The sequence below is a fragment of the Helicoverpa armigera genome, chromosome 1, assembly GCF_030705265.1.
Source record: "Helicoverpa armigera isolate CAAS_96S chromosome 1, ASM3070526v1, whole genome shotgun sequence".
NCBI classification, from domain to species: Eukaryota; Metazoa; Arthropoda; class Insecta; order Lepidoptera; family Noctuidae; genus Helicoverpa; species Helicoverpa armigera.
In genome coordinates this window covers 6,160,318-6,184,691 of record NC_087120.1, presented here as the reverse complement: position 1 = coordinate 6,184,691, position 24,374 = coordinate 6,160,318, and the positions used below count along the sequence as shown (strand labels likewise).

Sequence of the window (24,374 nt, the reverse complement as noted above, 5' to 3'; positions counted from 1 at the left end):
AGCAAGTCTGATAACCAATGCTACAAAAAGGAACCTTATTTCACCCAGAGAACTTTTGAGGTCAGACATGAGATCACTTCGAGTTAAAGGCATCCTGCTGCATCCTGTTAGGTTTGAAACCGACCCCAACGTACTTGGGAAAAAGGCTCGGAGGATGAGACTTAGAAGGTTTTCTCAAGTTTTCAAGTTCTTATAGCAAGTATTGTTCGTACATAAATTAAATTGGCGTACCGGTATTATTCAAAAAATGTCGACACTGGCAGCCCTGGAAGTGGGCGGGATTTGGGGCGTCACGTGACCTAAGTTATTGATTTTTGGGGTTCACGCTTGCGCACCGCGCCCTTCCCCTCTGTGCCACAATTTGGAGTTTGGCGCGAAAAGGACGTGGCTGCACCGCAGACTTTTCTCGTATCGCTCCACGAGTGATCGCTGTAAGTACCAAACAAAGCAACAATTTGTTGCCGGCTTTTAACTTTTAACACTATAACAGTGCAATTACAGCCTGTTGTGAGTTTTCAACGAATCCTGTGAGGAATTTTGGTCCCTGGAAGCGAGGTAAGTGCAAATATTTCTTATCTAGAGACTTGTTTCTAATATAACGGGCATGCTTTGTTTAATAATATTATGGTTCACGCATTCCTCATTACTATAGAAACATAAAGAAGATTGACTGTGATTAAAACAAAAAAAACAATAATCACAGTCTTCCTTTTAACGATATCTTCCAAGTTGAAAATACAAAAACTTTTAGAACTTATCGAAATCATGTTTAAAAAGTAGGTATGTTTATTATAAACACTATTTAAATTATATGTAGTTTATTTCTTCTTTAAAATATAAGTATAATGTTTTATATTATGGTCCTAATAACTTCGTATAAAGACGTACCTATTCAGACTTAAGCCCTTCTAATAAAAAGTTCTGGACACTTTTGAACTTGACACTTCTGAGTGCGAGCACTTTTGAACTATGAGTTGGCCGTGAAAATTAATCTGGGTCTGGCTCGTAAGCATATTTCCAAAGTCCTTAGAGGCTTAGCTCATACAGTGTTCGGGTCACCTGATACTTGAATATTTTCAGATATATTGAAGCACAATGAAATCGTCAGTGTCTGTTCTGCACGAGTTTATGGCGCAACTCCGTCAAACTCCCAAATTTGAGTGCATCTCCGAGGTACAAATATCGATGTAGTCTATTGTTATCTTGTATTCATTCATGTATTTTTTATTTTATTCTATTATTGCTTTATATGAATATATTTCAATAAAAGTTTATTTTTATTAATTAAGACCCCTAAGTTATATTTAGCAAATTATTGGAGCAGCTTTGTCCCTGGGTAAGGAAAGTTGACCATCCATTAGGAATTTCTTTGTATTAGTTCGGACTTGGTGAGTGGCCCCCACATCTACTTTGAATGTGTCTGGGGAACCGAAATTGTACATTGTCCACTCAACCAAAGGTTTAGAGATGCAATGTTTTAGTAGTTTCTTCAATAGGTACTTTATTGATTTGCACTTCAATGGTAATCTGATCAAATTTTATGGTCAATCATTTAATAAAAGTTGACCAAAAAGTATGATCTTGTTTTTGATACTTAACTCATGGTCATCATCATCATCATCAGCATCGGTCTGCACCATGCATTCATCATTATCATCACCTATCGGTTCCATTGCTATTTAATTTTATTTTTATTAAGGTTCCTATATTTAGATAGTAGGTAAGTACTATAGATAACCAACCCCGGCGAAGATGAAGAAGTGGGTATTGTATTTTCTATAGGTACTTTGTGTAGGAACTTTTTTTTTCATTTATATTTCTTCATCTCTTCTTCACTCCAAATTCTTAAAAAACTCTCTCTAATTTTACATCAGGTCATACGTGGACATGCTCAATTTAGCTAAAAATAGGTATGTGTCTAACTAAATTGAGTATGGCGTTCCTTTGGAGACCAGAACGGAAACTCTTTCTCTCTCTCTTTCTCTCTCTTATTCGCTCCAGCGACTATCAAGGAGGTCTAAATTCAACGTCGCGGCTCTTCCTTTCTCTCTTCTCTTCCTTTGTCTCAAGCCGATCAGCTTTCTTGTGTTATCTTTGCTCTTGGGGCTTCAGGAATTGCCTACCTAAAGAAGAATGGTGATGACACAGCATCAACTGCAATGTAAGATGGTTTTTTGGTGATTGGAGATCACAATAGGTTAATTTCATACTTACATTGTCGATATTTTCAACAAGTTTTATTGTTGACAGTTTGGGAAACAACACAAGCCCGTGTTCAGATACCGCTGCACGGCCATCAACGAGGTGGTGACGGGCACTGGTCGTACTAAGAAGGAAGCGAAGCAGCTAGTAGCTCGCCTAATGTTGCAGCAACTTGCGCAGAAGGGGTACCTGGTGCCCGGGGAGTATGCCACTCCCGCATACATGCGAGAGATGATGGTATAAATTACTATTAAAATAAAAACCCAGTTTGTTTTGTATTTATTGAGCTTAACTGCTCAAATCACCTCTTAGGCCCCTGATTAGGACATACTAGGCATTAAAGTAGTAGACCCGGTAGGAAGAAAAAAAAATGTAGTCTCGCTTTTACTGTAGAGCCGCACTAGCAATATCGAGTCCTCTATAGTTAGCTTTTCGTAGATGCTTTACTAAAATAGAAATGCAATAACATTGCTAATAAAAATGAAAGAAGTATCGTATTGAAGAGTTATTGCCGCATTCACAGAAAAAGGCGGGGTTACCTGAGCGCAGCTATGTGCGTCTGAACACCGAACTGTGCAAGGATTATAACCTAAATGCGGTTGAGTATGAGGTGTCTCCTGACACTGGCACTCGCGACCACCCGCGCTTCACCGTCACGGCTCGCATTGGCCTGGTGGAGCGCGTCGGTGTGGCTTCTACCAAGAAGCAGGCGTACCAGCTCGCTGCTGAGCAAATCTACAAACATTTGCGCACCAAGCTGGGTGTCACCGCTGCACATTTCAATGAGGTAAGACTCATCGAGAAGCTACACACACGTGGCTGTTCTAACCTAGTGGTGGTGTTTGATATAGCGAGGAGCGTGGGGATATTTAAAAAGGTGAATAATTTTGCAGGAAGATGCTTTGTTCCGTGCGTATGAGAAGGGTTTGGAGCGCAATGCTGCTCTTCAGGAGGCTCTGCATAACTCGCGCCTGATTCAAATCGAGAGTGAGTATTCCAAGCCATGAGAAATTATTTTCATGTATTACAGCTCATGCGAATCGACCGTTACCTTAATAATATTGCAATGCTCAATGTTTAAAATTCTCTGTGTTGGCTGGCCTTATTAAATAATCGTGGAACTGGTTCAAATTAATTAACGTTTGTTGCAAAGCTGTTAATAAGATACCTACGCATTAATTTATTTGAAATGCAATACAAATTATTTGCGAATTCTGATTCCTTTGATTGGTCATTCTAATTATTTAGGATTTTGGTAGATAGCCTCATCGTATGTTGATTTTATATTTTTCCCGCAGAAGCTAGAGCTGCCGCTAAAACAGCTGCCAAGAAGAAGCCTGTCGTGGTGAACGAGCCAATGATGCGCCCGGAGTCACCGCCGCAGAGCGCGTCTGACGTGGTGGCCGAGACTATCCGTCTGGAGCTGAACCAGATGGACGCGCCTCCACCGGAGTACATGAACGAGACTCTGCCGGAGCCCAACGTGGCAGGGTACGCGGCCGCCAACGCTGCCGTCATGTTCATAGAACGCACCATGGAAAGACTCGGACTCTAAATGTCTCGAGATCTCCCACTACTTATCGACTATTATATCATTTTCTTAATGTTTAAGCCCTATTGTGTAGTATTGGTAGAATTTACTCATTCAAGGCTGTCTAAGACTGAATAGTTTGGGTTAATGTATTTGATGGTAATTTACCTACCTGTGAAATGAGGAATCATGGTCTGGTCTTTTCCGAAGTTACTTTGCCCATCCAACTCACTTGAAGCTGGGCGATTCTCGATGTGTGAATTGTCATATCTTTTCGTACCTAGTTGTATATTTAACTTCACTTTCTATCTACATATCAAAGCATGATTCTCATTGCAGATGAATAGTTAAGCGGCAAAGGAAGGGTATTTTCTGACGTGTAGGTGCAAAATTAATTAACGATGGTGGTAGGCGCGAAGTGATTTAATTATTTCGAGCTCCGCCAAGGCAAGTGTGTGGTCGACGGCCCTAGGCTGGACCGAAGACACCACATCAGTCTAACTTATTGAGACAGACTTGGAAGTGGTAACTTGGTACACACGTTAACGTCGGGCTTTTAGATATACGAGTATAAATACTCATTAAATGTATTTTTTTTAAGTACTTAAGTAGTGGCGTAGTATCCTCTACTGTATTCGATGTAATTTTTCTGAGTGATATATAATAAACTCAGTCAATTTGTTGTTTTATTTCACCCCTAAATATTAGTGTAGTAAATACGGTAACTGTCATGCACCTTACCTCAATGGTAATAAGTACGATTTTCCTATAAAACTGTTACCACTCACCTGAAGTTGACTGTACCTATGTATTGGTGTGTAGGAGTTTTATTTCACTCCTATGTGCTAGTGTACTAACCTATATACCCTAACCTATATAACCTATGTACCTATAGCTACGTCTCTCTCTCTACTTTTTACTAAAAGAAGACAAACAAAAGCCCTGAATACTGAAACCAAAAATTGATGACTGATTCCTAATACAAGTGGTCCAATAAGCTTAATTGGATGCTTAGTTATCAGTAGGTAATTAAAGGACTAACAAAGACTCAAATGGCAGCCTGAACAACGCATCGTGCTTTTGAGGTTGGTATCGAATTAATCATCGTCGAATCAATGTAACCCCTCCTGACCAGTCTGTTTCCGGAAAAGGGATTATATTGCGGTTTTCCACATAAGGTAGGTATGTATAGCAATTGAGAAAATGAAACCATGATTTAGGCTAAAATGATTAATTTACTCTCATAGACATTCACAATTACGTAACATCTAATAGGACAGTATATAATTTGTATAATTATTATTATTTCATGAATCATTGTAAGTTTTATATAGTAATACTAAACGATGTCTGGATCTCTTCAAGGCAACTTTTATTCTTATCTTTTTAGTATGGTTAATTTGACGTCTGTGAAATGATAAATGCAATTTTAGTAAATAGTTTCTATCTATGTATAAAATCTTGTTAGAAATTTGGAAGCCCAAACATTAGATATTTTATTGAACTTTGCCTACAGAGAGCAATTTTATGAGAGCACATAACGCCCGATGCACCAGGGCATAAACTAAAAAAAAAAACAGTAGGCATTTCAACACCCCGACAACTCTATGACGGTAGCATAGCCATAGACAGATTCAAGGGCGTAAGTACACACAACAAGGGCACAGAATTGTGTGAAACTAAAGACATTCAAATAACAACTGATAGTTTCATTACTTTACTTTAAAAATAAAACTCACCACTACTTGTCGGTCTGATATTCCTGTGAATAAAAAAAAAAAAAGAAATAAATACAATAAAAAAATAAATACAAGTTAAAAAAACAGCGATGAACAGCCGATTTGATTCTATGTTAAACCATATTTCGAGTGGTGGCATTGATTGCGTAAAAAAAATCCACCTCTATGAGGGTATGAGTTGTTTACAAAAATAAATAAATAGAAATAAATAACTACTAATAAAAACAAGACCTAGTAGTAGTCTCTGGTAGTTCTAGCACATACAACATCCAGCACTTGTTTATGAGACTTTGTGATACCTAAATGAGTGTGTCAGTGACCATTCGCTATCATATAATGGTTCTCACCCAAAGAAAGTGGTACCTACTTGTGGTCTTGACCGCAGATTTTAAAATGAAATGATGTAAAATGACAATGGCTGATGTGATATCTACCAAGATCAAAATTATTCTTCACCTTATGGTGTCTAAGCAAGAAATCGAACATGTCTGATGCCGTTCGATCTCCTTCGTACGTTGCAATGAGTTTCCCATTAGCGTACAAGAAATACATGGGAATGGTCTTTACTCCAGCGAAGTCGGCAACCTTTGGGTTCTCAGAGGCATCTATGGCGTAAAGCCTCACTATGCTCTCGTCTTGCCTCAGCCTAACGGCCAAGTTGTTAAAATCGGGTTTCATTTCTGTACAAACGGAGCACCCTGTACAAAAAAAAAATAGAATGCCGACTTACCACCAATTGCAGAAAGGTCGATTATAGTTAAAGCTTCTTTAAATCTATTGCTGGCTCTTTCTTTGTCAACAAGACAAAAAGTGTTAGTAAATATATAGCAGATTTAATGAAGCTTTAATTTTAATGGGCCTTTCTGCAACTGACGGTTGGTTAACTTACGGTATCCTTAATTTTATAGCTACAGTCTCTAAGTACCTACAACTGCAGCTTCGATCTATATCAGGTAAGTGCCAAGTTGTATGTGTATGCATCTTTTAATTCTGAGTGATTGACTAAATATGAGGGCAAACTTCGTCAAACAAACGTGTCGAGTAACGTTCATTCATTCGCTGTGTAGGTAAGAGTGTCTGTGCCTTTCAGCGGGCGTCATAAATATCTTTTTACATTGATACCACAACAGTTACACAGTTTTGTCCACTGCCATTTTCGTAGGTGTCAAAATACCGTGGAAACATTCACACAACACAAAACAAAAGTGTCGATCGACCTTCGACATCTTTGAGAAAATCACATGTCATCATTATTATTACTTCTTGTTCGTTTGTTTGTTTGTATTTCAACACATCGAGGGAATAGGGGTAACGATGAAAATATCTTGGGAATATTAGTTGGTTTTTTAGGTATCTATGGTCAGCCAAACTTTACACCAAAAGCGTGGAGAGTTTTAAACAGTTGACGATAGAATTGAAATGAGGTACCTATAGTTACAATTTAGTTCTACCTTGTTTGAAAAGAATGCACACGTGAACATAGTGGTACGTGGTAGGTAGGTACTAGGTAGGTCGAAGTACTGGCTTGTAAAAGCGTTTCGGCTTAGCGTTACGCATATTCAACTAGGTCTTAGGGGTATATCTTAAAGGCCTTATTACACTTTACTAAATGTAGCCTAATTAGGTTTCTAAATGATTTGGTGTCAGTAGCCTTACCTACTTTTCCTAAATTTAGAAACATATCTTCCTAAATGCGATTACATTTGTCTGAATTTAGTACCTAAGTAACTGCATCATTTAGACCACTGAATTTAGTCAAGTGTAATAAGCCTTTTAGGAGCATAAACCACGTTAACTTTGCTAACATTATAATAATTATCTATGTAGTCATGAAAAACTTACATGACGCATAAAACATGACGAAAGTAGGGGAAGACGAGCTGATAACTTGATGAAAGTCAGCATCACTGGTCATGTTGACTTGGTCGATAAAACCAGCCCCTTGAGATGTGACATCACTCTGCGATGTCGCATAAGTCCCGGCCTGACTGTGTATGGACTAGAAACGAAAATATATACCGTCAGTTGCACAAAGCTCCATTAAAGTTAAAGCTTCTTTAAATCTATTGCTGACTGTTTCTTTGTCAACAAGATAAAAAGCGTCAGCAATAGATTAAATTAAGCTTTAACTTTAATGGAGCTTTATGCAACTGACTGATAGTCAAACGTTGAAGGAATTTGTTTATGTTCACTTTTGATGAATGAAGTTTGTCAAAGATCTAAACATTCCATTTACACGAGCAAAATTAATTTGAAAAAGCGTCTTTACCTTTCCACCACCTGTGTAATCCCTTTTATTCTTATCCAAATAGCTAAAGTTTACTGCAGGGTATCCCCGGGCATCGTAATTGGCACACATTTTTTTAATCATGGTAGTATCCACAGCACCGTAGGCTAGCGTAAGGTTCTCAGAGATTTTGTCTGCGGCCCTCGTTATCCTGTTCATCATTCGCGGCTCAGTACCTTTCCAGTAACCATACCCTAAAAGTTAAGAACCAAATTAAAAAGCATTTATTCAAATTACGCTGAAAACTCGACGAACTCGACTTCTCGAACGTCCACTTGCCAGCAACACATTATTTTAAGTTAGGCCCATAAACTGGAATGTCTCATACCAATCTGCTTGTTACGTAGGGGATAGTCATAACGGGGAAGCTGTTTCAATCAACTGTTTACATCCCTCCATGATGGCATGAGCGAGGGGTGCCTATGGCCCTCAGGCGCATACCTGTGTTCGGAAATTAGAGGCGAGCCATCATTAAGTTTGACGAGAATTTACACCATCCTTGGAACCGCGTCTGGTGTTAACCGTGTCACAAATATTTCTTTTGTCTCACCATAACATACACCAATTGCAAAGTTCTACATATTTTCCTAATTATTAATACTTCTGGTACTCACATGGCGCAGAGAGCATAACAACGACGTGCTTGATCTTGCGCATTGTTTTTCTGAATGTCGCGTTGTCGAGGTGGCGCCCTGCCCATGGCCTCCCGTAGAACGGCAGTCTCGGCGACTCTCTGGGGCCCTAAATTCGTTCTGAGTTAAAATAGAATATCATAATATCTTTGTTTTTTAAGAAAAGCTCGTGGGGGCCGGGGATAAAACTCAAACCTCTCAGTGTGTGGGTTCGATTCCAGGTCTGGCAAGCACCAATGCAACTTTTTAAAGTTTTGCACGTACCTCCTACTTTATAGTGTGGTGAGACACCAATGGCTGATTAAAGGTGAAGGGAAAACTGGATTAGAACATCACTAGAACGCACTGAGCAAGCGTAGTGATTAATACTCAATCCTTCTATGTGAGAGGAAGCCTGTGTCCAGCAAAAAGGTTGATAATGATGATCATTGTCTTCTTCATAAATAAGCCCTGCCCAATTAATTTTGTGTGGGAAGATAACTAAAGCAAAAACAACAGCAGTTTAAGGCCCTGCGCTTACGCATGGGCGTGGGCGTGGGCGTGAACCGTGGCTGACAGTGCCCGGCCGAACCCTGGTGAGGATTCAGCAACACTTTGTCATCTATGTGTATTAAGTACTATCTACCATACATTTATCTACACACATCCTAGCAGTACCTAAGACCATAGCGGAGAGACAGCCCAATGGCCGTTAAAATGAGAAGCGGGCGGTGTCCTTGTCTTAAGATACTATTAATAAAAACTTATTTCCCATTCATAGGTAACTTCAATCAAGATTTCAAAGACAAAGATAAATGTCAGCCACGAGCAATTACTTAGCAGAGCTTGGTTTCGGAGATGGTATAGAATCTACCACTACTACTACCGATAATATGGTGATGAATTAAGTCCTCTGCCCGAAGGCTCGTATTTACGTCTGTACACAATAAATAAAATTATAAACTACTGAAGTGATGTGTATAGGTGTACAGATTTCTCCAATAGATAGTGATGATTTAGATTTAGTTATATTAATTTGTATCCAGGTCAAAAAATAAAACAATGATATAAAAAATGATTAATTTATTCTCACAGATACTCACACGTTACGCGACATTAAGTAGGAAAGTTTTACTTTTATAATTGTTATTTCATTATAAGCTCGTATGTTAGTAAATGATGTCAAGACCTCAACTTTTATATACAAGCAAATGTTGACAATTGCGATAATGTATAAAAAAGCTGCGTTCTCTTCTCATGGCATCTTTAATTTCTATCTTGTTAGTACGGTTAATGTCACATCTGCGAATTGATAATACGATTTGAGTAAAAAAATATACTCAATACACATAAATGCTTTGTTTTTATATAGTTTCTATGTAACCTACGTATAAAATATTTTGGGATTATGGAAGCCCAACTATTAGGTAGTTCATTGAAGTTTGCTTATAGATAGTAAATTGTATAAGAGAGAACATAGCGCTCCATGCATCAGAGTAATAGAATTGACCTAGTATTAACTTAGAGGAATAAAGAATATACCAAAAATGTTTCGGTAAAGACAGTATCGTTACTGCCAGAAACTGATAAATGACAGTGACATAACCATTTTTTTTTTGGATGGATATTAATCACTGACCTCTATAATTACCACTGGACAGGCTGTTGTCAACGTGCTTTTGTGCCCGTTTGATAATCGCCATTTTGGCGCTGTTAGACGTAGCGAGTGTTCGTGGTACTAAAATTATTTTACAGTGAACCAATGAACAAACACGTCTCTCACAGCCATTTGAAATTATACGTCAAAATTAGTTCTGTGGACACTCGCTTAGACGATATTGGCGCTTCAAATGGGCACAAAAAAATTGCTGTCAAACGTACGGAACAGCCGGTCCAGTGTGTAAATATAGAGGTCAGTGGTATTAATTCTCATGGACTCCCTCCGAGGCCCGAATTCCCATCGGCTGTCGAGCACCAAGCCCAGGTACTTCATGGTGGGCCCGACAGCTATCTGGGCCCTGACAGTGACATAACCATAGGTTAATATTGGAAGTTCGGTTCGGAATTGGTTTAGAAGTTATGAGGTATCTGAAGTAAAATGATTTTACCTACCTTTTTATCGATTTCGAAGGTTACTTATACGGTTTTTTTTTAATTTAGTTTACTTGTTTATTAGGAAGTTTACTCTCCACTACCATCCCTTATGCATAATATAAATTTTGCTAATAAGCGCAAAAGTTTGCCGAGCACTTACTGTAACGCCATATTACAGAAATATCTACCCTATCACTATAAAATAAAATAAGTACAAGGAATGTCGAGGCAAAGGCCTCTTCTATAAACATATAACAATATAATGCAACGTAAATATAAGAAAAACAGTAAATATAAAAATAACATTTCAAACAATTATCACGTGTTCGAAATTTCGAAGTGATTGAACATCGTTTCAGCGAATTACTTAATGACGCTTTTTGAACATAATGAATTAGAAGTGGCGCAGTTATAAAACGAGCGTATGAAATAAAAATACATAAATACTCCTATTATATAAATTACTAAATATATCAATTTCGTAATAATGGATTTACTGAGTATTGGTAAAAGTTGTTTGACTATATTGTTTGTGATATTCATTGTGATTATTATGCGCAATACGTATGTATGTATGTATAATAAAATATTTACTACATAATACATTTCGACTAAAAAGTCACCTAAGTATTTCTTATACATATAAAAATAACTCGTACCTACATTAGAATAACAATAATTGGATTTTTATTTTGACTAAGTTTAATTATTAGAATATGTTTCCATTAGTCTTTTAAGTAATGCTTATGTAACATTAGCAGCTAACAACATGAACACTATAACTAGCTCGAACAACATTGCAAAAATAGACAAATCTTCTTACAGGGTAAAATCAAATAACTACTTTGTGTATTGTCAATATTTCCAAAGTCTTATTGTTGAGATTGTATACAAGTTAACATTAATAAACACGTCTACAGAATCTAAATACTAAGAATGGATATAAAACAAAGTTCTGAAGTATCTCTGTGAACTACTAACTATTGCATACTAAAAAATACTATAAATAAATGCGAGTTTATAACGAACTAAATGATGAGACGTGACTGTTTATATGCTAGGATCACAATTCGTCTTTCACCTTCTCGTTTTTGACGCAGAACTCGAACATGTCCGCTGTTGTTCTAACTCCGTTGTAAGTGGCGATTTCATGTCCGTTGGCGAACATTTTGAATGTAGGCAATGTTCGTACGCCGGCGATGTCAGAGGCCTTCGGGTTCTCAGCGGCGTCAACCGCATAAACCTTCACTTTTTTATCTTCTCGCCTCAACTTTATTGCTAGAGCGGTTACCTCTGACTTCGCTTTGCCACAGAGTTTGCACCCTGTCAAACAAAATATAAAACTCATCACGAATTCTCAGAAACTAAAGTGTTAGGAGCCTCAGAAGCAAGGACACGGCCGTACCCAATAGTCTATCTATCTGTTGTTTTGCTAACTAAAGATAGAACATTGAAAACAGCACGATACAAGTAATGCCAAATTCTTATATAGTAAGTTACCTAGTAAGAAAAACAACAGAAAGAATATTGGGGACTGGCTCGTGGCTGTCAATCTATCGGAGTGATACCATTAAATTGAGAAATGAGATACAAAGGAATGCACCTCGCGTCCCGATTTGTTGAATGTCAAGTTCTTAAAGCGCACATTGTACGGGTACGGGACACAGCAAAACCGCGGCAAACAGCCAGTGTTACCATAAAATAAGGAATTTCTAACATCGAAAATATATGTCATCTCTATGGAAATGAACACAAAAATACTTACACGTAGCATAAAACATGACGAAAGAAGGAGTGGGGGCGGCAATAATTTTCTCAAAGTCCACATCACTGGCTAATATCACTTCTGGGCCAAAGCCGGACATCTCTGTGACCTCCTTCTGCGACGTCGGGTGAGTGCCCGCCTGGCTGTGTATGAAAGATATGAAGTCTTCTTCCTGGAAACGAAAATGTTTAATGTTGATCATTGAAGGTCCGTCCATCCCCGTACCTACCCGTTTCGATCAATAATCACCCTTTATTTAAACTTATACTTGTTGATGAACAGTTGATGTAGTTTAATGAGTTACAGTTCCGGTAAAATTCACTTCCGAGCACAAATTCGTGCATATCCCTCTCCCTTTCGCCCACCTACTCCCCGCTGATATCCATAGCCATGTACTTGCCACCCCATTGGTCAAATCGGTGACTTGACAACTGACGTGACTTTATTTATTTTATTTCATACATTCTCATAACCGAATAACATCATAGCGGAAGAACCGGCTATCGCTGAAAACCAGTGCTGGAACTCTGTCTCGTTTCGGTTTGCAGCATTACGCTGAGCAAGAGGAGTACTGCATGTTTTAAAAAGCATATTTTCGATCGCATTTTTTTCCATATGTTTATATTGTCCATATGTGAGTATACGCGTCATTACACGTGCAATAAAACTTATTTTTTTTCTTTACAACTGAACATGGTTTAGTTGTCGTTATAAAATCGTGTAAAACGATGTAAGAGTTTTATTTTTTTAAGAAAATTACATAAAAAAAATGTTTACCTTTCTGCCACCGGTATAGTCCTGGACATTCTTATCGTAGTAGCTAAAGTACTTAATAGTGGGGTATCCTCGGACGTCGTAATTGGCACATAGTTCCTGATCCGTAGTACAGTCGACCGCACCGAATGCTACCATTAGTTCGTCAGCGAAATTCTCTGCGGCCCTCACAAACTCCGGCTTAGTACTTTTGCAGTGTCCACACCCTGAAAAAAAATGAAAATTGCAAGAATTTCGGTGTAAAAATGTGTCATGGGTTTATGGAATTTTGATGGCCTAAAAAGGAATATTGAAGAGTAGTCCTAATGCAGTTGTAGTCACTCTTATACCTGTGATATTTCCTAATATTCTGCCACGAATAAACGTAGATTCGTGCTTACACTTTTAAAAGCGCTAGCATCACATACAGGCTGATAAATTAGTTTACGTAAGCACTTCTGAATAAGCTCTTGTACGCTTGAAAATACGGTAGTCTGAAACCTTTATTTTTAGTTTATATTATGTACATAGGGAGGCTTGGCTAATATACATGTGAATATTAGCTAGCCGGTATTGGTAAGATTTAAATGGTGTTGCTTTTTAGGCCGCTGCCTCGAATTTTGCGGGCAGCGGGGCGGCAGCGGCGGCGGCGCGGGCGGTTACCGTTTGACTGGAGCTCACCGCTCGTTGCCAGCTCCCGCGCCGCTGTATTCGAGGGCCGGTCCATTTGATTATACGCGTAAGATCCTGCCGCTCCCGCGCCGCCGCCGCTGCCGCCCCGCTGCCCGCAAAATTCGAGGCAGCGGCCTTAATGATAAATATACTGAGGTCCTCTGACAACGTAAACGTCCGTTTTTTTAACTGACTTTTATGATGTGGATGAACTCGAACATAAGTTTTGTAAATGGATGTTATATTTGTGGTACTTACATGGCGCATAGAACATAACGACGGCGTGCTTGATCTTGCGCAGTGTGTTTCTGAAAGTCGCGGAGTCGAGGTGGCGCACGGCCGTCTCTTCCTCCGCCCACGGCTTTTCCGGGGGCGGGGGCGGTGGTGGCTCTTTAGGATCCTAATACAAATACAATTACGCATTAAAATATCAGCCTTTTTATGTTTTAGAAATGGATTATTCATTATGGTATTTAAAAACGATTCCCATGATAGGAATTATAGCTGAAAATGATAGCACAAAAGATAGATCTTGTAATATTCTCGGCTTTATTTCAAACTTATTCGTATGTTTGTGGAAAATCGATTCGTATGTTTTAATAAAAATTTAACAAAGCGGCCCGGAGTCTGGAGGATGCTGTTGATACCCTCAGCCTCGGGAGGGCAAGATTGCCGCCCAGTCAATGAGAGTGAAGGAATAGTGAGTGCACTTATCTCTGTGCAGCTGGCTAATCTTATTTGAAAAAAGGTATCGAGACCGACAATAGTTCGGGACGCCATTAAATACGGACAAAGTACAAAATGGATGTCACAAACCTTAATGAAACTAATAATTTGTTCTTCCTGCCTAGCATGACCCGCGTCGAACTGGTATTCTCCCTTGCTGAAGTACTTGAGGGTCGGATACCCTTTGACTCCGAATCGTGAAGCGAGCTCTGGTTGCTTTGTCGCATCCACTGCTGCCAGAATGCCGTCGATCTACAATCGAAAATAATAATAAAAACAACTAGCTTTTTTAGTCGCTTCCCGCACCCAGATAAAAAGTCTGTTATACATATTAATATACTAAAAGAAATTTTATTTGTATAATAATACAGTTGCTCCAATACAGTCGTAGTAATAGGAATTTGAAAACTTATGTTGCTTATGTGAAGTTAGACTATCCTGGAGTAATAAAGGCTATATTTTTTCTGGCTTGGGCATAGACGAAACCACGAGAAAACAGCCAGTTCTGTTATGTGACAGCTATATTACTTGCAAGTTTAATAAAACACCATACGGTAGGTTAAACAGACTGAATTAGCATCTATAATATTAGTTAGGATTATTACGAGACTATACAAACCTTTTCGGTCTTTATTTTCTTGGCGGCTTTCTCAAACTCGGGTTTGATACGCTTGCAATGACCACACCACGGTGCGTAGAATACTACGAGAGCATTTTTAGCATTTGCTAAAGTATCGTCAAAGTTGGTAGCTGAAAAAAAAACGCTACATGATAATCATCTGTGCATTTTCAAAACCATCGTTATTTGAATTGCATAGTAAGTATACAATATTCATAATATCTTAGCATACACTGATTTAGAAATCGGAAAATATTTGGTCCACAACACACAAACTACAAATGAGCGTAAACATTCGAGAAAAGTTCAATTACTATCAATACCTTTCAATAATTTGGAAACCAAATATTTCTGCATATACATACTGTTGGAAGTATGTAACACGAAAGGTTTATAAAATATTTACCAAATAAATTAAATATAGCGCATTTTTTGCTAAAACTCAATAAAAAATGAATTGTCAGTTGACTGTCAATGATTGTCAGTATTTCAAAAGTGACAGTTATGTGCCAGCAACAATAAATGTATGCTAAAATAAAAAGCAAACTCCTTGACCATCAATACTAGGAGCGCTGATCTGAACAGATTGCTTGGACCAACTATTATGTGACTTCATCACAATATTTTTTAAAGCTAAACGAAATTAAACCTGAGCTTAGCTTTGTAGCTTTTTTTGTGAAAAATTTCTCATGATATCAGGTTCCTAAGTACTTCAAACATAAAATATCAAACTTCATCTATTTATTATAGCTCACCAGTTAAATGCACGACATCCGTATCTTCAGACCAACTTTCATCAACGACTTCTTTTTTCTTCTGTTGCATAGCTGTTGTAGGGTCCCTCATGAAGTCCACGATCGCTTGCCGTTTGTTCTCGCCGTTGTATGGCAGTTTGTATTGACCTTTTCTGTGAAAAAGACAATATGTCGTGTATCAAAATATGCAAATTATTTTACTTCTATATTTTATTTTACTTGCGAAAACAATGTAGATAAAAATTTATTGCACTTCTTGATATTTCCATAGCCTCGTCCAATGTGACGATATGGAAATCATTCAACACATATCTTTATGACATCAAAATTGTGGAAGTAGTTTGAAAGAGTATTCTCAATATATTATTAAAAAGAAAATCCTAAACTGTACTTACTCATAATACAATAATGTTGGGAATCCAGTAATGTTGTACAGTTGTCTTATTTTCGAGTTTCCCGGTTTGGCAACGTCGATCGCCGCAAGGAGAGATTCGCCCTGTAATTATTTGTAAACCTTTCAATACATAATAGTTTTATTTGAATTGATTTGAACGAATAACGAACTGAACTTCGGCAAAGCAAGATAAAAAACTTAGTATTGAAGATAGGTAGAAGTTGAATAGGAGTGTTTGTCAATTTCAAGAGTTGCCTTAAATAACTCGTAGTTAAATAATTTCAGGTTAAAAAAAACAGTACCATAGAATAAAGACTATAAGTTAGTGTACACAACATGCTGTCTTCTTACCTTTAAATCAGCAGCAGCTTGAACATACTCCGGCTTCAAAGTTTTGCAGTAACCACACCAGGGTGCGTAGAACATTATCATAGATTTCTTGTAAGCACCCGCACCTTTCTTCAGGAACTTGTTGAGAGCCTAGAATAAATAAAATAACCTATGAATTGGATGATGTTTGAATAAAATTTTAAAAGCAAAGACATAAAGGGTGGTAATTAATTATCAAAAAGTCCAAAGTTCGCTGCATGGCTCAAAAAGGTATTATTTGATTTCGCAACCCAAATGCTTAACGGCGCCAGCATGATTAAGGCTGTTGATGTTTAAGGGTGCTGGGTGCACCATCGTGAGGCACGGACGTAAGACAGTTCGTAATTTTCCCGCGTCCCAAGTACAATTAATACTTGTATGAAAAACAATAGCGGGTATCACCTGTGTATCTATAGCGGGCAATCTCGCGTGTGTATTGAAATTCGCACTATAATAAAACATCCTACGTAATTAAGAAAAATAAACATTTACAGCTTCTAAAGACTTTGAGTAAGTAACTGCAGTAGCGTTTAGTTGTACATTTTGACTATCGTGAAGTCAGGAACTACTAACTCCGTAGCGACAAAGTGCCAAATATTACCGCGAGTGCCGTATTTAGCACAGGTTGACAAAGAGTTTAATTTAATTAAAAACAAAAACACACATGTCTAATTAATTTGGCAATTCACCTCATTATGCCAAAACAATAGAAATCTCACACTTTATGATGACACTTTATTGAAGTAGATGAGTACCTAGATAGAATGTCCAAATTATCTACTCCTGTTTTAAAAACAAAACTGATCGAATCTAAACAAAGATCCGCTAACAATATAGTGTTGAGAGACATTGTTATCAGTAACTAGTACAGAGCTACAATAATATTTTATAAAACATTTGCTTTGCTTTGTAATATAAGGCAGATAATTCATACGGTTGCTACGCTAGCGTTCACAGTTTAAACTGTATAGATTTTTAAGCAGTTCATTTACACTAATATAATAAAGACGAAACATGTTTTTGATGTTTGTTCCGAAACTACACTGAACCAATTTGAAAAATTCTTCCGCTGTTGGGAAGCTAAACTGTCCCCAAATAATATAGGCTATATTTTGTCTGGGTACAGAATTTCCCCTGGGACACAGATAAAACTGTGTGATATAATTTTTTTATCCATATAAGCACAGCACCAAACATAAATTACATGGTCTTCTTATATTGCCAAGATATTAATTAGGGGTTACAAAAGATTTTCGCAAATTTTTTCGCCTTGTAGAGGGACAGATGCAGCATTTACCTACTACAGTTCAATATACGTCCAGCACGCAAAACAATAAGAAAATTTATGTTGTTGAAACGTATAATGCACTGATTGCATTAACTGGCATGAAAAATTTAATTCTTCATGCCTTATTAACTTTTCAAACAGTATTCATAATCAGAATCGCAATTACTATTATCGTCGTCGTGCACATTATCTGATACTGATAAAGGATATTAATGGTTTTCATGCATTTGTTTATAAACTTAATTTTATTATATTTCTGGTTTCTTCTGCTGATTCATTTGAGGGAAATGCTTGAACAACATGTTTATCATTATTTAATTTTGAATCCTGGGCTGAAATCAAGACCAATATGTAAGCAGGATAAAAAAATTGTGGCTTGCACTTGGAGAGGCCTATGTCCAGCAGTGGACTGCGATAGGCTGATGATGATGATAAAAAATTGAATACATGAGCAAAAAGAATTATAGTAAACTAAAAATATACAAACCTCTCCATCTTGTAGGTGAAATATATCTGTGGCAGTTGGATCTTCATCCCACGGCAGATCTCCAGTTGGGTCCCTCAAGAAGTTTGACAAGGAGTTGACAGACTCATTTCTGTCATAATCTTTATGGAATTCACCATCTTTGTAATGCTTGAGATAGTACGATTTGTCTGATCCTATCTTCAGTTTCTTACAGAGCTTTTTGCCATCACTGAAACAAGCATTTGAATTAGAAAATGGTAAAAATGTCTCAATGTATTGCTGTTGTGGATTTAGTTGATGTTTGTCATGCTACATTTTGATGAAATTTGACAGACACATAGTGAATACTTCAGAATAGCATGTAGGCTTTTTTTGTCTGATTATGAGAGATAAGTCCCTTGCAAGTGACACTGGTGCAACTTGTGTAAGCATGGATAAAGATAAGCATTTCAAGCCTTAAGTGTATTTCATATGACTAAATATGAATTTTTGGCATCTAAGATACTTAGTATCCTGAAGTTACCTGTTATTGCAATCTATGATAGCGAGGGTAGCCTGCCCCTTCATAGCATCGGCTGTATCTTTGAAAACATCTGTGACAGTCTGAGAATCCTTTTGATTATTCACAAATAGCATTAAAACATTAGTCTTAGTCCTTAACAATTTCTTAAACTCTTTTATATCACTTATGTCTGTTATGACTGCAGTTTTTTGTTTCTTGGCTTGCATAGACTCTTGTATTAAAATTATACATAACAGCAACAATATCTGAAAACACAAAAAGACAGGTCATATACCACAAAGTAAAGTTAAAAGTCGTTACTTTCTTCTTGTTTCTAGAACTCTACAGAGAATGATTCACTATGGAAATGTATTGTGAGATCATAGAAAGCTATCCGAAACCAGAGGTAGTTTCAAATATTTGTGCTTTGTGTACCACTACCTATGTAAGGATGGAGCATCAAATATGAATTACATATTGTTTTACTGTGATGTAATCACCTATTTTGCAAATTATTGAAAGGATAGGAGAGTTATACATTGGGAAGATTGTCTCAAATTGTAACAACAGCAGTTGATATGCAGCAGCAAATATATTAGTTTAAAAATATGTACTGCAGTGGGGAAATAATAATCAAGATTTACTCCATACAAAGGCGACAGGATACGAGCGACTCTGACCCTCAGTCAAGACAATGGGTTGATTATAAGATTGGAATAAACTACAGTTATTTTTACTTCCAGTTCACCTTGGATCTGTAGATGCACTCATAGAACAAGAAAAAATATCTTTCAGAACAGGATACATTCAATTTGTAGCCGTTCACCGCATGTTGTAAGCCTCTGATAGCTCGCCGGCTGACTATTCACAACGCCTCTGCATTTTAAATAGCTACGTAAATAACCTGTTTTAACTACGAGACCTATTTTAACCTGATCCAAGTGCTATCAACTAATCCTAATATTCTAAAATTAAATTCCATAGTTAACAAAAAACTATAAAAATATTAAATCTAAAGATACAGTTATCTTTAAAGTGGGTACACGATACAACTTTTACAAAGAATGGTTCAATAACTGCTTACCTTCCAATACGCTTTACGGTCCATGACCGCTGATTACAGCACCTTTTATTAATTAATAAAAGTTATTTTAATATAAATATAAAATTATTTTAAAACTAAATTGCAACTTGGCGAACGCTGGCCAGTACTACGTGACCCTAACTTACTGAAAATGACATGACATGACAGTTAGCGCCGTGACGGTTTGTTGACACATCATTGCTCTGACCAAGAATTTTGTAGATCGTTCTAGGCTCTGGAGTCAAGGAGCCTACACAGAAAGATGTGAAAAAATATTTTGAGTTAAAACCAGTAGCCTTATTCGCTAACTCCACTGACAGATCGCAGATATCATCAATTGGTAAAGTGTACATTAGTAAATTGTCAAACCGCTATTTTCTTATTCGCTAACGCCAGTTACCAAATGAGATGACGTCATCAGGCTGATATCCACCATGACTCATTTTGACAGCTGTTTCTGTATCGATAAACGTTATATTGCGATTCCGTAAGCCCAGTGGACATAATGGATAATGGATAAAAAAATAGAGCTGTCAAATTGTCATCGTAGTTTTGGCGTCAGCAACCGTGTAACGATATCCACCGATATCCACTTCATGCGATACAGAATACCAATGTTTTGAACTTATCGGTTGACATCAAAGTTCCGATTACAACTGAGGCCAGTTGACATCTGAGAATTCGAAAGTTAGCGAATAAGCCAGCTGATCTACATGTCTAATCAACATAGCAAATATTAAAAAAGTCGGAGTCGCGCACGAAGGGTTCCGTACCATTATTTATAAGACTGACAAAAAAATCACGTTTGTTGTATGGGAGCCCCCCCAAATATTTGTTTAATTCTAGATTCCAGCTTGATAGAGCGGCAACAAAAATACATCATCTGTGAAAATTTCAGCTCTCTAACTATCATGGTTCATGAGATAAAGCCTGGTGACAGACGGGCGGACGGATGGACTGAGGAGCGAAAACAATAGAGTCCCGTTTTACCCTTCGGGTACGGAACCTTAGAAAACAGATTTTGTATTTGAATTTCGTGCTAACAATGTCAGAGTTCAATTCAATTTCAATGTTTCAAGTTCAATCAGTTCAATAGTTCAATATTTATCATGTTACTCAAAAGACACGTATTCAATGTAGTACAGCTGCGAGTAGTGTTTAAAAAAACATCTCAATGTCACAGAGGTCAAAGCTTATGGTTGGTTCTCTTTGAAGAATAAAGATGAATCATTTAGAAAGGTGTATGTGATTGGTTAAAAACTCAATACATTTCTCTGTCATAGGCTCGTTCGTTTATATCAACCAATGTTTAAATTTTGTTTTATGAATTTTTATATCACTGCAAAAAGAACATAATATATTTGATTCGATTCACTACAGATTACAGCATTCCGGTTTCCCGCTAGCGGTGAAGTGAAGAAGTTTACGTAAAATACTACAAATTTTATTTAATTAATTCTGGTGAGTGTTTGTACTTAATTATGATCTGCAATATTAAAATTGGTATAATTTTCCTAATTTCTAAGAAATTGCAATTGAACTTAGCTCCCAATTAGTACACACCCACCCTTTTTAAGATTCGGCTAGAAGTTGGTTTTATTTTTTAGTATTATCCTTATTTGTCACATACCTAGTGATTTAATAATTAAACATACTAAAGGTACAATAACATACTAATAATGACTGAATACTAGGCTGACTCTTGATTTTAAGAGGGCCCAATCATTAGCCGGTGTCTATCGAACAAAAATAAATTTTGTACCATTAATTTATCCGGTGTTATTTTGTTTTTGTTTAATACCTATAAGTAATAATAAAGATGTGTTTACCCTGCTACGTGACGGCGGTCAAATAGGTCATAATGAGTCAATGTCGCGCTCACAGCAAATGTTTTATTTAAGATAGCATCAGACAAGATAATTTCCACTACTTGAATTGCAATCATGAAAAGCATTATAATTTAAAGTTTTGACCTAGCCCAACACTTACATATGTACAAAAAACAATTGATAAAAAAACATCCTTCCATTTGTTTTCAGATTTAAAAACTCAGCAAAATGGGCCGCAAATTCGTTGTTGGTGGTAACTGGAAGATGAATGGTGACAAGAAACAGGTCACAGAGATTGTAGAGACACTAAAAAAGGGCCCATTGGATCCCAATGTTGAGGTACAATACAAACATCACTAAAGAGTACCTATATAGATATTGCATCATTCTATTTACTAAGAGTTTAATACTCTTTGATTTTCAGGTTGTCATTGGTGTCCCGGCTATCTACCTAGCATATGTCCAGTCTATTGTCCCCGGAACAATCAGTGTTGCCGCACAAAACTGCTGGAAAGTTGCAAAGGGTGCTTTCACTGGTAAGAAATTCACTAATGAATACATCATATATGGTTGTTATATGAATGTACTATAGTATTTTTTGTTCTTCTTCAGGTGAAATCTCCCCAGCTATGATTAAGGATATTGGAGCCAACTGGGTTATCCTGGGTCACTCAGAAAGGAGAACAATTTTCGGGGAGAAAGACGAACTTGTTGCAGAGAAAGTAAGCACATACACACACCTTGATTTAATTGAATTTAAGAAATCACATCTTTTTAACTAACTTTAATGCTTAAAGGTTGCCCATGCACTTGAGAATGGCCTGAAGGTCATTGCTTGCATCGGTGAGACCCTAGAAGAGAGGGAGGCAGGCAAAACTGAGGAAGTAGTCTTCAGGCAGACCAAGGCCCTTCTGCCAGCGATCGGCAACAACTGGGCCAATGTTGTACTTGCCTATGAACCAGTTTGGGCTATCGGTACTGGCAAGACTGCATCTCCACAACAGGTAAAAAGACTAAAAACTTATTTATTTCAAAACCAATTATCGTACTTTTTATAATTTACACCAACCAATCTGTCCATGATAAAATTTATTGTTAAACCAGTGATTTCACGCACAAGATAAGGTGTCGTAAATATAAATGATATCAGTGCAGCTTTGATGCTCAATTATATGTTGCTAGCATATCTAGCTATCAATTTGACTGTAACGATTTAGATAAATATTCAAGATATGTTGGAAATTTAAATAGATGTCAGAATAAAGTACTTAATTAGATTTTTTTTTTTAAATTCAAGGCTCAAGATGTCCACGCCTCTCTGCGCAACTGGCTATCAGCGAATGCGTCGCCTGACGTAGCTGCGTCAGTTCGTATCCAGTATGGTGGATCTGTGACTGGGGCCAACGCTAAGGAACTGGCGTCCTGCCCAGATATCGATGGCTTCTTGGTTGGTGGAGCCAGTCTTAAACCAGAGTTTGTAGACATTGTGAATGCCACGCAGTAAACTATCCTTAATGCTCGCTTGCGTATCCATCATCTTGCAAGCGTGCGTCTCAAACTAATTGTAATTTTTTTGTAAGCCTATTTATGAATGTTAGATGAAATTATGTTAATCCTGAACTCGTAAATAAGGTTAACTTTTGTTTGTTTGCTTTTGCGAATGTTGTTGAGATTTATCAAAAACTTTTACTTTTATTTCCAATCATGAAATATGTTTGAAATTGAAAACAATCGAAACTTAAAAATCAAACACAATTTATTTTAAATATACTATATTATTCATTTGCTGTGTTTTAATTTAAGCCCAGTTGAAACATAACATTATACAAAAAAATTGTAACAGTTCTTAAAAGTAAAAAAATACAAAACCAATTGAACTAAATAAAAAAAAGTATAAAAAGCAGTCATTGAGCACCTCCTCCTTTATTAAAACTAATGATTCACTAAGGCCCAAGTACACCAACAACATCAAGACCCGTTTTTCTTAAAACCACCGTTTACTTTGAAAATTGAACATGAAAATTCTAAAACAGTTGTTATAAGAATACGTTAAGTTGTTGGTAGACTCGGCATAAGTACAGTTCTTGTCTGCAGTATTCCATGAAAAATTGTGACACAGTGATAATGATAATACGAAAGAAATAAATACCTACGAAAGACTAGGCAGTATGGTCGAAAGACTTTAGCCTGCCCTATGGGCAAAAAAAAGTGATAATGATAACATTCACAATATTGGTATTGATTGAGTTACTGATAAAAGAATTGAATTCACAAACTGTCTACAAGTCATACAGCTTGCCATAACAATGTTATATTACCGCAAAGCAGTTCTTATTTATTAATTACCCAATTAACTAACAATTAACTAAAATAAAGTAGCCGTAAACATTTTACAGTTGCCAGGACAGTCAAAGTTTCTTAAGTAAACCACATTCCTTTATCTGCGTATTTTTAACCCACTGCCAAGAAAGGCTGTTTTCTATACTACATAGTAGGTACTACTAGAACAGATTCAGTAGTATTTCTTTTCCATCTATCGATGTCGTACAATGCTGATTATCGAAGCGGCTCAGGGCCCTTTGATCTCGACATATACCTACGTCAGTTTTCCTAAGACAACTTTTTGGGCACTATGGACTTCATGTTGAAATTACAAAGTAAACAGTTGTTTTAAGAAAAACGGACGTT

The 24,374-nt window shown here is 37.1% G+C and overlaps 3 protein-coding genes across 7 annotated transcripts; 2 read left to right on the top strand and 1 right to left on the bottom strand.

Annotated features, from left to right (window-relative positions):
* The first annotated feature begins 307 nt into the window (after positions 1–307).
* LOC110377810 (interferon-inducible double-stranded RNA-dependent protein kinase activator A homolog) lies at positions 308–4,410 on the top strand. Of its 3 annotated transcripts, XM_021336829.3 has the most exons (6): positions 384–555; positions 1,081–1,173; positions 2,251–2,439; positions 2,726–2,989; positions 3,096–3,189; positions 3,501–4,410. In XM_021336829.3, exons 2-6 carry the CDS (start codon positions 1,096–1,098, stop codon positions 3,755–3,757), a joined length of 882 nt encoding a protein of 293 aa, XP_021192504.3. In that variant the 5' UTR covers positions 384–555; positions 1,081–1,095; the 3' UTR covers positions 3,758–4,410. The 3 variants fall into 3 exon arrangements, with proteins under 3 accessions (XP_049691798.2, XP_021192504.3, XP_021192507.3); XM_049835841.2 differs by lacking the exon at positions 1,081–1,173 and having other exon boundaries at positions 308–431; XM_021336832.3 differs by lacking the exon at positions 1,081–1,173 and having other exon boundaries at positions 386–555.
* Positions 4,411–5,001: 591 nt separating this feature from the next.
* LOC110377802 (protein disulfide-isomerase A5) lies at positions 5,002–19,989 on the bottom strand. Of its 3 annotated transcripts, XM_049852409.2 has the most exons (18): positions 19,858–19,989; positions 18,795–19,039; positions 18,293–18,500; positions 16,500–16,628; positions 16,150–16,250; positions 15,755–15,906; positions 15,000–15,130; positions 14,471–14,632; positions 13,913–14,054; positions 13,007–13,209; positions 12,230–12,401; positions 11,546–11,787; positions 8,374–8,500; positions 7,742–7,953; positions 7,315–7,471; positions 5,929–6,170; positions 5,473–5,495; positions 5,002–5,140 (listed from the first exon to the last, which is right to left on the bottom strand). In XM_049852409.2, exons 1-17 carry the CDS (start codon positions 19,879–19,881, stop codon positions 5,475–5,477), a joined length of 2,670 nt encoding a protein of 889 aa, XP_049708366.2. In that variant the 5' UTR covers positions 19,882–19,989; the 3' UTR covers positions 5,002–5,140; positions 5,473–5,474. The 3 variants fall into 3 exon arrangements, with proteins under 3 accessions (XP_049708366.2, XP_063899687.1, XP_063899689.1); XM_064043617.1 differs by lacking the exon at positions 5,473–5,495 and having other exon boundaries at positions 5,012–5,140; XM_064043619.1 differs by lacking the exons at positions 5,002–5,140; positions 5,929–6,170.
* A 1,186-nt stretch (positions 19,990–21,175) lies between these two features.
* On the top strand, positions 21,176–23,468 carry Tpi (Triose phosphate isomerase). The gene is made up of 6 exons (XM_021336815.3): positions 21,176–21,318; positions 21,897–22,025; positions 22,111–22,222; positions 22,299–22,408; positions 22,484–22,690; positions 22,984–23,468. The coding sequence occupies exons 2-6, from the start codon at positions 21,915–21,917 to the stop codon at positions 23,188–23,190; spliced, it is 747 nt and encodes a 248-aa protein (XP_021192490.3). The 5' UTR covers positions 21,176–21,318; positions 21,897–21,914; the 3' UTR covers positions 23,191–23,468.
* The last annotated feature ends 906 nt before the right edge of the window (positions 23,469–24,374 follow it).

Bases quoted from the DNA above. Each gene is read 5' to 3' on its own strand.
- LOC110377802 (XM_049852409.2), bottom strand. From the start codon at position 19,881: ATGGACCGTAAAGCGTATTGGAAG. The intron at 14,633-14,999 runs GTTTGTATAGTC...TTTCGATTGTAG, and splicing joins AGAAAATAAAGACCGAAAAG to ATCGACGGCATTCTGGCAGC. The intron at 14,055-14,470 runs GTTTGTGACATC...TATTTGTATTAG, and splicing joins AAATTATTAGTTTCATTAAG to GATCCTAAAGAGCCACCACC.
- LOC110377810 (XM_021336829.3), top strand. From the start codon at position 1,096: ATGAAATCGTCAGTGTCTGTTCTGCACGAGTTTATGGCGCAACTCCGT. The intron at 2,990-3,095 runs GTAAGACTCATC...ATAATTTTGCAG, and splicing joins CCGCTGCACATTTCAATGAG to GAAGATGCTTTGTTCCGTGC. The intron at 3,190-3,500 runs GTGAGTATTCCA...TTTTTCCCGCAG, and splicing joins GCGCCTGATTCAAATCGAGA to AAGCTAGAGCTGCCGCTAAA.
- Tpi (XM_021336815.3), top strand. From the start codon at position 21,915: ATGGGCCGCAAATTCGTTGTTGGTGGTAACTGGAAGATGAATGGTGAC. The intron at 22,223-22,298 runs GTAAGAAATTCA...GTTCTTCTTCAG, and splicing joins TGCAAAGGGTGCTTTCACTG to GTGAAATCTCCCCAGCTATG. The intron at 22,691-22,983 runs GTAAAAAGACTA...TTTAAATTCAAG, and splicing joins AGACTGCATCTCCACAACAG to GCTCAAGATGTCCACGCCTC.